At 44.7% G+C, this 12,297-nt stretch overlaps 2 protein-coding genes, 1 long non-coding RNA gene and 1 other non-coding gene across 13 annotated transcripts in view; 3 read left to right on the forward strand and 1 right to left on the reverse strand.

Moving 5' to 3' along the window:
* CHD8 (chromodomain helicase DNA binding protein 8) overlaps positions 1-9,738 on the forward strand; it is a 68,089-nt gene extending 58,351 nt beyond the window's left edge. For all 10 annotated transcript variants that reach the window (XM_037987576.2, XM_037987579.2, XM_037987582.2 and 7 more), the window contains 10 exons: positions 110-164; positions 343-550; positions 974-1,182; positions 1,267-1,986; positions 2,211-2,359; positions 2,981-3,283; positions 3,848-3,961; positions 4,152-4,331; positions 4,729-4,845; positions 8,768-9,738. In XM_037987576.2, the coding sequence (XP_037843504.2) occupies positions 110-164; positions 343-550; positions 974-1,182; positions 1,267-1,986; positions 2,211-2,359; positions 2,981-3,283; positions 3,848-3,961; positions 4,152-4,331; positions 4,729-4,845; positions 8,768-9,328 (2,616 nt within the window). In that variant the 3' untranslated portion in view covers positions 9,329-9,738. The remainder of the gene's footprint in view (positions 1-109; positions 165-342; positions 551-973; positions 1,183-1,266; positions 1,987-2,210; positions 2,360-2,980; positions 3,284-3,847; positions 3,962-4,151; positions 4,332-4,728; positions 4,846-8,767) is intronic.
* Positions 3,541-3,644, forward strand: LOC119620371 (small nucleolar RNA U6-53/MBII-28). Its single transcript, XR_005236904.1, has one exon. It is a non-coding gene; the product is annotated as a small nucleolar RNA U6-53/MBII-28 (small nucleolar RNA).
* Positions 3,994-11,359, reverse strand: LOC119620273 (uncharacterized). Its single transcript, XR_005236779.2, has 2 exons — positions 11,186-11,359; positions 3,994-4,384 (listed from the first exon to the last, which is right to left on the reverse strand). It is a non-coding gene; the product is annotated as an uncharacterized lncRNA (long non-coding RNA).
* Positions 10,701-12,297, forward strand: part of SUPT16H (SPT16 homolog, facilitates chromatin remodeling subunit) — a 32,946-nt gene continuing 31,349 nt past the window's right edge. The window contains exon 1 of the mRNA XM_007990748.3: positions 10,701-11,069. Coding sequence (XP_007988939.2) covers positions 11,004-11,069 — 66 coding nt within the window. The 5' untranslated portion in view covers positions 10,701-11,003. The remainder of the gene's footprint in view (positions 11,070-12,297) is intronic.

Genomic DNA, 12,297 nt, shown 5'->3' on the forward strand with positions numbered 1-12,297 from the left:
CTTGATCCCTTGGTGCCGTAGAAGGACACACAAGAAAGTGATTTCAGAGTGCCAACTTCCCCCCCTTTCCCTCCCCGCTCCATCCTATTGGGTGGATCTCCTTCTCTAGGGTGATCCCTTGATGATGATGGATGAGGAGATCTCAGTGATTGATGGAGATGAAGGTAAACTTCTAGGTCAACTAGTATAATTCTGTGTGGGGTGGTGGGTTGGGGAATTATTCACTGAATTCTGTCCTCTCCTGGGATTTCTAAGAGCTTTGCCTTTGGGTGGGTTAAAATACTGGTATTGCCTCTACTACCCTTGCTATACTTCCTATTCATTCTACTTTGTTTTCCACAGCCCCGGTGACCCAACAGCCCGGCCATTTCTTCTGGCCTCCAGGCTCTGCCCTAACAGCTAGACTTCGGCGCCTAGTAACAGCATATCAGCGCAGCTACAAGAGAGAACAGATGAAGATAGAGGCTGCAGAACGTGGGGACCGGCGAAGGCGGCGTTGTGAAGCAGCCTTCAAGCTGAAAGAAATTGCACGGCGGGAGAAACAACAACGGTAAAATATAGCTGGGAACCTGTGCTGATCTGTGTCTTCAGTTATGGTCCCTATACTGAAAGCCATCTCAGGAAGGATTTATTTGGAATTCTCTAAAGAGGGACCATTTTTTCCGCTTTGGGTGGTTAAACCTGTAGAAATTAAAACCTCACTTGTGTACAGTAATCATTAACTCTCAGGTAGGCCTCCTGTATAGACATTCTCATTGATATTTGCCTGTGCCATTTTCCCCCTTGGCTCTGTAATTCTTACTCGTTACAGAGTACCTCTCACTGCTTCTTCTGGGCCTTTCCTTTTTTTTTTTTTTTTTTTTTTTGCGTCTACTTTCAATTTTTGTGTTTTCAGATATTCTAAAACACATTAAAAAATAACCAGTTTTCTTGTGTTCTTCTGATTATTGTTGCCCTACTTTTCCTTTTGTAGATGGACAAGGCGTGAACAAACTGATTTTTATCGAGTGGTGTCTACGTTTGGTGTGGAATATGACCCTGACACCATGCAGTTCCATTGGGATCGCTTCCGCACTTTTGCTCGCCTAGACAAAAAAACAGATGAAAGCCTTACCAAGTACTTCCATGGCTTTGTGGCCATGTGCCGCCAAGTATGCCGCCTTCCCCCAGCAGCTGGAGATGGTAAGCAGGATTGCAGAGTGGGTGGGGATGGACGCCAACAGAAGCAACTCTGTTAATTTCTTCTTCTATTCCTGTCTCTTGCAGAACCCCCAGACCCTAATCTGTTCATTGAGCCCATCACTGAGGAGAGGGCCTCACGGACTCTTTACCGTGTAGAATTGCTTCGGCGCTTACGGGAACAAGTTTTATGCCACCCCCTTTTGGAAGATCGACTGGCATTGTGTCAGCCTCCTGGTCCTGAATTGCCCAAATGGTGGGAGCCTGTTCGGCATGATGGGGAGCTTCTACGAGGGGCAGCCCGCCATGGGGTCAGCCAAACAGACTGCAACATCATGCAGGACCCAGACTTCTCTTTTCTGGCTGCCCGTATGAATTATATGCAGAACCATCAAGCAGGAGCACCAGCTCCATCCTTGTCACGCTGCTCTACTCCACTGCTGCACCAGCAGTATACCTCACGCACTGCCTCACCATTGCCCCTGCGTCCAGATGCTCCTGTTGAAAAGTCACCCGAGGAGACAGCTGCCCAGGTCCCCAGTCTGGAGAGTCTGACTTTAAAGCTAGAGCATGAGGTGGTGGCCAGGAGCCGACCAACCCCACAAGACTATGAGATGCGAGTAGCCCCCTCTGATACTACCCCTCTGGTTTCTCGGAGTGTTCCACCAGTCAAACTGGAGGATGAGGATGATTCAGACTCTGAGCTGGACTTGAGCAAGCTGTCACCATCATCATCTTCTTCCTCATCCTCATCCAGCTCCAGCTCCAGCACTGATGAGAGTGAGGACGAGAAGGAAGATAAGCTAAGTGAGTGCATGCGACAGGCTGTTGGCCCTCTTCCCTGTTTCCCCCTCTCTTCTCTTTCCCTTTTCGAAATGCATCCTCTTGAGAGAGATTTTGATTTTGATTTGATAAAATGTTAAAAGAGACCTGTTATTCTTTAGGCCTTTATTCAAAGCGCATATAATATCATTACTATATGACATTATTCTTCCATCTTTTCTCACACATTCTGTGGGATCTCTTACCAGCTGACCAGTCCCGCTCAAAGCTCTATGATGAAGAGAGTCTCCTGTCCCTCACCATGTCCCAAGATGGGTTCCCAAATGAAGATGGAGAACAAATGACCCCTGAGCTTCTGCTACTGCAAGAAAGACAAAGAGCCTCTGAGTGGCCCAAGGTAACAAACAGCCTCATCCCTGGACATGTAGAGTCCAGAAATACAGTGTAACATTATATCCAGGGAACAAGGAACATATGGTTCTGGTTTTTTTTTTTGTTTTTTGTTTTTTGTTTTTTTTTTGAGATGGAGTCTCGCTCTGTTGCCCGGGCTGGAGTACAGTGGCGGAATCTCAGCTCACTGCAAGCTCCGCCTCCTGGGTTTACACCATTCTCCTGCCTCAGCCTCCTGAGTAGCTGGGACTACAGGCGCCCGCCACCACGCCCGGCTAGCTTTTTGTATTTTTTAGTAGAGACGGGGTTTCACCAAGTTACCCAGGATGGTCTCGATCTCCTGACCTCATGATCCGCCCGTCTCGGCCTCCCAAAGTGCTGGGATTACAGGCTTGAGCCACCACGCCCAGCCTGGTTTTGGTTTTTTAAAATTGTGTTTATTGCTGCATTTTTTTTTTTTTCCCCAGGAAACTTCCCAGTCAACTTAGGAATCTTAGTAGTATTAACTTCCTCCTTTCTGCCTTATGATTTTTACCCATCCTGGTAGTGATGGCGCTGTTGAGTATCACAGGATCACACAGCTAGTACTCAGACTCTTAAAATGGTATTTCTTTCTTTCCCCATTCAGGATCGTGTCCTGATAAACCGTATTGACCTCGTCTGCCAGGCCGTACTCTCAGGGAAGTGGCCTTCTAGCCGTAGGAGCCAGGAAATGGTAACAGGAGGAATTCTGGGGCCAGGCAACCACTTGCTAGACAGTCCCTCATTGACTCCTGGAGAATATGGTGACTCTCCAGTCCCCACACCACGAAGTAGTAGTGCAGCTTCCATGGCAGAGGAGGAAGCATCCGCAGTCACCACAGCGGCAGCCCAGTTCACCAAACTTCGCCGAGGAATCGATGAAAAGGAGTTTACAGTTCAAATCAAAGATGTAAGCTCAGCATATGGGCATTGGGAAGTGGGGAAGGAGGCTGGAATCCTTGCTGTAACTAATTTTACTAATAGGTTACTAAACTCATTTGGTTAGCTAATTTAAAAAATGAGAACACAGAGCTTACAAAGATCTATTTAGGAAGAGTCATTTTTCCTGGTTGTTTTCCTTATTGAACCCTATTGATTATTAATCCTATTAATATTCAACAATAAAAAGTTTCTTAAATTAGTATGTTTAGAAATAGCAGGATTTTGCCCCTGTGATGAATTGCCATGCTAATACGGAGACACCAGGTAGGGAGTTTTACCCTGCATTGGGTGTTGTTGAAATAAACTCTTTCTCGTAAATGCTGAGGGGCACTAGGTGAAGAAGTGAAATCTTTCTAAGGAAAAAGTGTATATGTTTTCTTGTATTTCTAATTTTACCCTTTAGTCAGATGGCCTTCCTTCTCACCATCATTGGGCAAGAGGATGATTTATAGCCCACATCCCTCAAAGCTTAATCTTTACTTTGAAAAACATGTACCATATGATGTCTTGAGTGGGTGGCTTGTCTTCCTAGGAGGAAGGATTGAAGTTAACATTCCAGAAGCACAAGTTGATGGCGAATGGAGTAATGGGAGATGGACATCCACTGTTTCATAAGAAGAAGGGGAACAGAAAGAAGCTGGTAGAGGTGGGTGGTAGAGAAAGTCTTTAACCTAATGATTAGATTATCTTTTTATTCCCAATAATTGATGAAGGCAGTGGGATTGAGGGAATGGAAAATACTAGAGTCATTTCATGACTACCATTGGCTCTGCTCCCCCTCCCTACCTCCCCCAAAGAAGAGTATGTGCTCATGGGGGTGGATTCTGGGTTTGCAGCTGGAGGTGGAGTGCATGGAAGAGCCTAATCACCTTGATGTGGACCTGGAGACCCGGATACCCGTCATCAATAAGGTGGATGGTACTTTGCTGGTGGGTGAGGATGCCCCTCGCCGGGCTGAACTGGAGATGTGGTTACAGGGTCATCCAGAGTTTGCTGTTGATCCCCGATTTCTAGCGGTGAGTGGCAGTCCCATCCAGCAAGATTTAAAGTCATTCCTTCGGTATTTAAGCTGCATGAGAAAGAGAAAGTATGAGATACTATATCATCATTTCTGTATCTGCAAGATAAGGGTAATAATTAGTAATACCCAGTCTTCCAACCTTACAGTTGTGATGCCCAAAATAAAATAATGTTGAAGTACCTTAAGTGCTAGGCAAATATTTACTATTGAACTATTATATAAACCACCTAATATTTTTTGGAGAGATCCCACTTAATGGCAGTTTTCCACTAGGATTAATCCTTTATCTATGTAATAAGCATTTATCATCAAACAAAAGACACTAGTACTTTAATAATTACTCCACAGAAAATTTCTATTCCTGTAGGATAACTGACTTTTTTCTATTGCAGTATATGGAAGATCGCAGAAAACAGAAGTGGCAAAGATGTAAAAAAAATAATAAGGCAGAATTGAACTGTTTGGGAATGGAACCAGTACAGACAGCTAACTCTAGAAATGGGAAAAAGGTGAGAGAAATTGCAGCATTACCACTCTGTTCCCACACTAGAAGTGACATTAAAGGCTTTCAATGATGATTGTGACTAATGTTATTTATCTTTTTTCCTATGTATGTTTCTGTGAAAAATTATCTTGCGTTCACCAATAAGGAAACCAGTTTTTTTGTTTTTTGGTTTTGGTTTTGGTTTTGGTTTTGAGACAGAGTGTCACTCTGCTGTCGCCCAGGCTGGAGTGCAGTAGTCCAATCTTGGGTGCAATCTTGGGTTCCAGCATTCTCCTGCGTCAGCCTCCTGAGTAGCTGGGATTACAGGCACCTGCTACTGCGCCTGGCTAATTTTTGTATTTTTAGTAGAGATGGGGGTTTCACCATCTTGGCCAGGCTGGTCTTGAACTCCTGACCTTGTGATCCACCCACCTTGGCCTCCCAAAATGTTGGGATTACAGGCTTGAGCCACTGCACCCGGCCTTAAGTTTTCTAATTCTATATATTTTAGAAGTGTTTGGACAGGTCTACTAAGGAAAATAGTCATGAGATTTCCCAATATATAAAAGGTTGAGAATCACTAATAATATGTCAGTAATGGAAAAAGCAGAGGAAACTATGTTTTATAATTTGTAATAATAAATTTGGCCATTAAGTTATTCTATATTTTCAAATTTACTTATACTTTTATGATGGATAATAGGCCATTTGATGGATTAAGTACCCATGGTTTCTTCTTTCCACCAGATTACAACTGCAAAGGTTTCTCTTGGCTATGCTTACCTTACTTTCTGCAATAGTTGTATTTTTTTTTAATTTTTTATTTTTTTGAGACAGAGTCTTGCCCTGTCACCCAGGCTGGAGTGCAGTGGCACAATCTCAGCTCATGGCAACTTCTGCATCCCCGGTTCAAGTGATTCTCTTGCCTCAGCCTCCCGAGTAGCTGGGACCACTGGTGCATGCTACCATGCCCAGCTAATTTTTGTATTTTTAATAGAAAGAAGGTTTGCCATGTTGGCCAGAGTCTTCTCAAACTCCCAACCTCAGGTGATCCACCTGCCTCAGCCTCCCAAAGTACTGGGATTACAGGCATGAGCCACTGTGCCCGGTCAATAGTAATTTTTTTTTTCTTTGAGACAGAGTCTCGCTCTGTTGCCCAGGCGGAGTGCAACGGACTGATCTCAGCTCACTGTAGTAACCTCCACCTCCCAGGTTCAAGTGATTCTCCTGCCTCAGCCTCCCAAGTAGCTGGGATTACAGGTGCGTGCCACCACGCCCAGCTAATTTTTGTATTTTTAGTAGAGACGGGGTTTCACTATGTTGGTCAGGCTGGTCTCGAACTACTGACCTCGTGATCTGCCTCAGCCTCCCAAAGTGTTGGGATTACAGACGTGAGCCACAGCACCTGGTCAATAGTTGTATTTTTAAAGCATACATAAATCATTGTTTGGTAGAGTCATTTAAAATGGATTAGCACTTGCCTTATCTAATCATTCCCCCATTTGATCTTCTACAGAAATCTTTACACACATATAGTCATCCCTCGGTATCTGTGAGGGATTGGTTCCAGGACCCCCGCAGATACCAGAATCCGTGGCTGCTGAAGTCCTTTATATATAAAATGGCGTAGGGGCAGGTGTGGTGGCTCTTACGTGTAATCCCAGCACTTTGGGACGCTGAGGCAAGAGGATCACTTGTACCCAGGAGTTCAAGACCAGCCTGGGGACCCCACTGGGACCTTATCTCTACAAAAAATAAAAAAAATTAGCTGGGCCTGGTGGTGCAAGCCTGTAGTCTCAGCTATGGGGAAGCTGAGGCAGGAGGATCACTTGAGCCCAGAGGCTGAGGCTGCAGTGAGCCATGATGATGCCACTGCACTCCAGCCTGGGCAATAGAGTGTGAGACCCTGTCTTAAAAAAATAAATAAATAAATAAATAAAAATAAAATAAAATCATGTAGTATTTCCATGTAACCTACACACTTCCTCTGATATACTTTAATCTCTTGATTACTTATAATACCTAACACAATATAAATGCTATGTAAATAGTTGTTACACTGTATTGTTTTAAAATTTGTATTATTCTCTTTTTATTTTTTAGTTTTTTTTGTTGTTTTCAAATATTTTCAATCCACAGATGGTTGAATCCATGGATATGGAAGGCTATGTGCATACACATATATTTATGTGTCTGTATAACCACATGGAATATCTTTTAACAAAATTAATTTTAAAGTAAACTATCAATATTTTGCATTTAACAAGTTTGAAATGCAAAATATATGTAGATTTATGAGGCTTATTTTTATATTGATGGAAGTGTTACCATGGAAGAATGTTTCAGTTTTCCCTGTTAGCCTCGATGAGAACAAGAGCGCAATAAACAGAATGGTTGACATGGGAAAGGCTGGTGGCTAGAAGGCTAATGCCATCTCTGTCTTCAATTTAACATTAGAGAGCAGCCTGTAAGAAGGGCTTTTCCTTCACTGTTACCTATTTTTACCTCAAGTACTTCTGCTACTCCCTTATAGTCAATTGAAACTCTCAAGAAATATCATAGAAAATCACAGAAAATCCTAATATGACTAGTACAGAATTTATTTATTTATTTTTTGAGACAGAGTCTCGTTCTGTTGCCCAGGCTGGAGTGCAGTGGCATGATCTCAGCTCACTGCAACCTCCGCCTCCTGGGTTTAAGCGATTCTCCTGCCTCAGCCTTCTGAGTAACTGGGATTGCAGCCATGCACCACCACACCCAGCTAATTTTTTTTTTTTTTTTGAGACAGTTTCACTCTTGTTGCCCAGGCTGGAGTAAAATGGCACGATCTCGGCTCACTGCGATCTCTGCCTCCTGGGTTCAAGCGACTCTCCTGCCTCAGCTTCCCCAGTAGCTGGGATTACAGGCATGTGCCACCACACCCAGCTAATTTTTTGTATTTTTAGTAGAGATGGAGTTTCTCCATGTTGGTCAGGCTGGTCTCAAACTCCCGACCTCAGGTGATCTGCCTGCTTCAGCCTCCCAAAGTGCTAGGATTACAGGCGTGAGCCACCACGCCTGGCTGACACAGCTAATTTTGATATTTTTAGTAGAGACAGAGTTTCGCCATGTTGGCGAGGGTGGTCTCGAACTCCTAACCTCAAGTGATCTGCCTGCCTCAGCCTCCCAAAGTGCTGGGATTACAGGCATGAGCCACCACGCCTGGCCCAGAATTCTTAATATAGAATTGACAGTGAATCTAGCACTACGTTATTCCTGGAACCTGCAGGAATAACTTCTAGCTTCAATGAACTTAACCAGAATTTTTAGTCAGAACATCTAGAAGAAGCCATTTAAAATTCAGATATATGTTTTTTATCAACGTGGAACAAAAATTATTTTACTAAATTTGGTGAGGAGTTTCTGACAGTTTTTTGGTGTTCTAGACATGTAGAAGTCTTTATCTGACCTGTCTTGAATTCACCCTGCTTTGATGTGCTAATAGAGGATATTATTGTAAATGTCAATATAGTTGTGCTACACTTCACATAGTAAGAACAGGTGAACAACTTGCCATCAGGAGACACTTAAGTGTTTTTTTTTAATGTGCATTTACTAATTCATTCATTGTCTTACCCACACCCCTTCTTAACAAAGGTAAGCATTTGTGAAATGGTTGACTGAAGATACAATATAGTCATGGGTGAAAAAAGCAAAAGCTGGTTAATATGAGTTTCAGTACGAAATCATTGATGTTACCTTCAGTATCAGAATGTGAAAAACCAGCTAAGTCCAGCATTTCCTCCTTCCCATTACCACCAATCAAGCCTAGTATGGCTATGTTTGTTTTGCCTCTTCTAAAGTACATTCAGTAAAAAAGCATTGTAAGCTAGGACTCCGTTGGCTTTGGTTTCTTTTCTTTTTTTCCCCATTCTTTCTTTTTATTATTTTCTATTCTTTACTCCTAGGGTCATCACACTGAAACAGTGTTCAACCGGGTTTTGCCAGGGCCTATTGCACCAGAGAGCAGCAAGAAGCGGGCCCGTAGGATGCGACCAGACCTTTCTAAGATGATGGCCCTCATGCAGGGTGGAAGCACTGGGTCTCTATCTCTGCATAACACGTTCCAACACAGCAGTAGTGGCCTACAGTCTGTGTCATCTTTGGGTCACAGCAGTGCCACTTCTGCATCTTTGCCTTTTATGCCATTTGTGATGGGTGGTGCAGCATCATCCCCTCATGTAGACTCCAGCACCATGCTTCATCACCACCACCACCACCCCCACCCCCACCATCACCACCATCACCATCCAGGCTTGAGAGCCCCTGGCTACCCCTCTTCACCAGCGACTACCGCCTCTGGTACTACCTTGCGGTTGCCACCACTGCAGCCTGAGGAGGATGACGACGAGGATGAAGAAGAAGAAGATGATTTATCTCAGGGCTATGATAGCTCAGAAAGGGACTTCTCACTCATTGATGATCCTATGATGCCAGCTAACTCAGACTCCAGTGAAGATGCTGACTGAAGCCCCAGCATGGGCCCCATTGCTTGGGCGGCTGCTGTATTTTTCATTTACTCTGGCCCTTGGACTATGGAAACGTGGGAGGGGCAGGGGAGATGTGGGGAAGTCCAGGACTCCAGGAGGTGAAAAGGAAAAAAAAAAATGTACCTGATTGCTCCCAATTATGAGAGGATTGGGTGGGCAGGGGAACTCCTAAAATAATACATGACCACTTCCTCATTTCTGGGGAAGGAAAGGAGACTAGAGCAGCTGGTGCGCTCACCCCTCCCTAGTCACCTCCATTAACCACAGACTATGTAGCGCTGGCCCTAGCCTCTGGCAGAGCCTGTTCCTGGCCGAACTGTGGATACAGCTGGAGGGTCAGGAACTGTTACCTTCCTTCCCTTGGCATTAATAAATTTAAGTTAATCCTTTTCCACTCTTCCTTGGTTCTATATTTGCTCAAACCCAATGTGAGCATTGATTTTGAGTTGTTCATAGTGGGTAATTTCAGCACCCCTGTCCTTAAGTTCAATACTATTCATACTAAGTTATCTTGGATAGAGCAGACAAGTCATCTGTACTCCTCTAAAGGGTATATATAAATGTAGACTGTCCAGCTGGCTAAAGGCAAGGGAATTATTTAAGGTAAATGCTAGGTAGGCAAACTTCTGGATTCAAACTCCAAGTTTTTAAAAGAGACGGGGAGCAAGAATGTCATCAGGAACCATTTACATTTTGTTAGTAATTAACTGAAGTAACGGTTATTTGGGGCAATCCTTAGAATAGTGTCAGTTTTCATGAACTGCAGCAAGGGGACTGGCTCACTGGAAGGATGCTGCCACGACTGGCTCAGGCGTTGGGGTTGTGGGAAGGAACTAAAAGTTTGTGGAGCCCCTCAGGTCATTTGTTTCCTCTGACTTATACTATCCCACTGCTCAGTTAAAGCTTGGACATACTATTTTCCTTTCGAAAGCTAGGTTCCTCCCCATAGCTTGGGTCGTAGTTTATCGCGAGGCTGGGCTCCATTTCCCTGGTATGAGTTCTCTGTCCCCGCGGCTCGACCCAGCATCCTGGCACCGAGGATCCCTCCAGCTCTGGAGCAGTTAAAGGCTTTTGCATTCCCATCATTTCCAGGAGGGGCGCATGCCCAGTTACACTGTAGTATTACCACTTTTATCCCACGCTAGATCCTGCTCTTTCCGCTCCCCCTTCCTTTGCAGATGGGGTGGAGCTATTACACCCGCGCGCGGCAGCTCTTGTGGGGCGGTGCAGGCACCACCTCCTTCGCTTCGCCTAGCGGCTGCCGCCTAGGCAAAAAGTCTTGAGGTCCTGGAAACCGCGGCTGGGCTGAGTTAAGGGCGGAGGCAGAGCGTCACGTGACGACGTCGATTCGCGTGCGGCAGTGGCGAAGTTGACAAGAAAACCCCGCGAAAATCGACTGTTTGCCTCGCACATTTTGTTGATTTTCCCCCGTTTTTCTTTCTGTCTTTCCCCCGCCCATCCGAAAGAGGATTGGGGGGGAAAAAAAAAAAAAAGAAATCCCTAACGCTGTCGGGACCCGGAAGCGGAAAGGGCATCTTTGAGGTCGATACTTCCGGGTCATTGGGAGAGTGCGGGATTCCTGGGCCGAGAGCGGGTGGCGGAGCCGGGACCTCGCGTGATTCTCGGAACCCGAGGAGAAGCGGCGTCTGGGGCTATGGCTGTGACTCTGGACAAAGACGCTTATTATCGGCGAGTGAAGAGACTGTACAGCAATTGGCGGGTGAGGAAGATCCTGTAATTTTTCCTAGGGAGCCCCTTCAGCCATCCCATAATAACCCTGTTTCTCGGCGCCCTTTTTTCTCTTTCGGTCAGGAATTCCCGGGTTCAGTGCCTCACCCTTTTCGTTGCTCCCGAATCGTTCACCGGAGGCGGCCACGAACGCTGCCCCTTAACAGGGAATCCCTCGCATTCACCCTGTCCTGCGGCCATCACCATCTTCCCCGCGTGCCAGCCTTGGTCATGCATAACAGCACCTCTCGCAATCTCTTCCCGCCCTAGAAGAGGCAACATCCTTCCCCCCTGCTTAGTGGTCACGTCTCGTTGCCCCTTCCTGCCGTGTTCTCACGCACCCACGCACTCGCTCTGTCCCTTCAAAACCACAATATTCCACCCCTGGTCCCGCCAGGGTTATAACCGTCTTCGTAAAGAAGAGATGGAAGGGCAAGAAGGATGTCAATCGGGCTCTTAGCGTTTATCGTTTGCGGGGCATTTCCTGGAGTTAAAAAAAGAAATACTGCTCACGCGCAACCGCCTCATGTTCTAGGCCCTGCTGTGGGTTACAGAGAGAGACCTAATGCTGAAAGCCTGCAGACATTAGTAATACCAAAACAAAACAAAACGATGCCTAAGACCTTATTAGTTCCTTGGTAGCGTATCCGGGGCACGTGTTCATTAAAAGAGCTGTGGCAGTTCCCAGTTTTTTAAAGATTCGGCAGTTTTGCTGCTTTAAAATCGTCCACAGTTAAAACTTATTTTTATGATGTTAACTTACTAATTGAGCAAACATTTGGTTGCATTCTGTGATGTAGTCTGAGTTGGCTAGCTTAAGTCTTGCCCTTGAACCCTGTCATTAAGGGAAGATACAACTAATAAAGATTTTTTTTTAACCTGAAAAACGTTTTGAGAAAAATGATCAATTCTCATTTCAGCATTGTAAATAATTATCTTTCAAACTGATCATCTACTAAAACCAAGCCATTAAAATTGGTTGTTTCCTTGCCATTCATATTAAAGGTGCCCGTGCTTGTTTCATCTTTTGAGGCTAAATACATTAAATAATTGAAAATAAAATTGATTCTCTGTTGCATTTTATGAAAAGGAAAAATAAGAACTAAATGGTAGATGAATGCTGAACATTTTATTTTTAAAATTTTTTTGATTTTCTACCGAATGATTTTTTGCACCTTCTCTCAGTGTCTCATTATTATTTGAACATAATCTATGTTAGA

This window comes from Chlorocebus sabaeus, chromosome 29 (assembly GCF_047675955.1).
Source record: "Chlorocebus sabaeus isolate Y175 chromosome 29, mChlSab1.0.hap1, whole genome shotgun sequence".
Taxonomy (NCBI): Eukaryota; Metazoa; Chordata; class Mammalia; order Primates; family Cercopithecidae; genus Chlorocebus; species Chlorocebus sabaeus.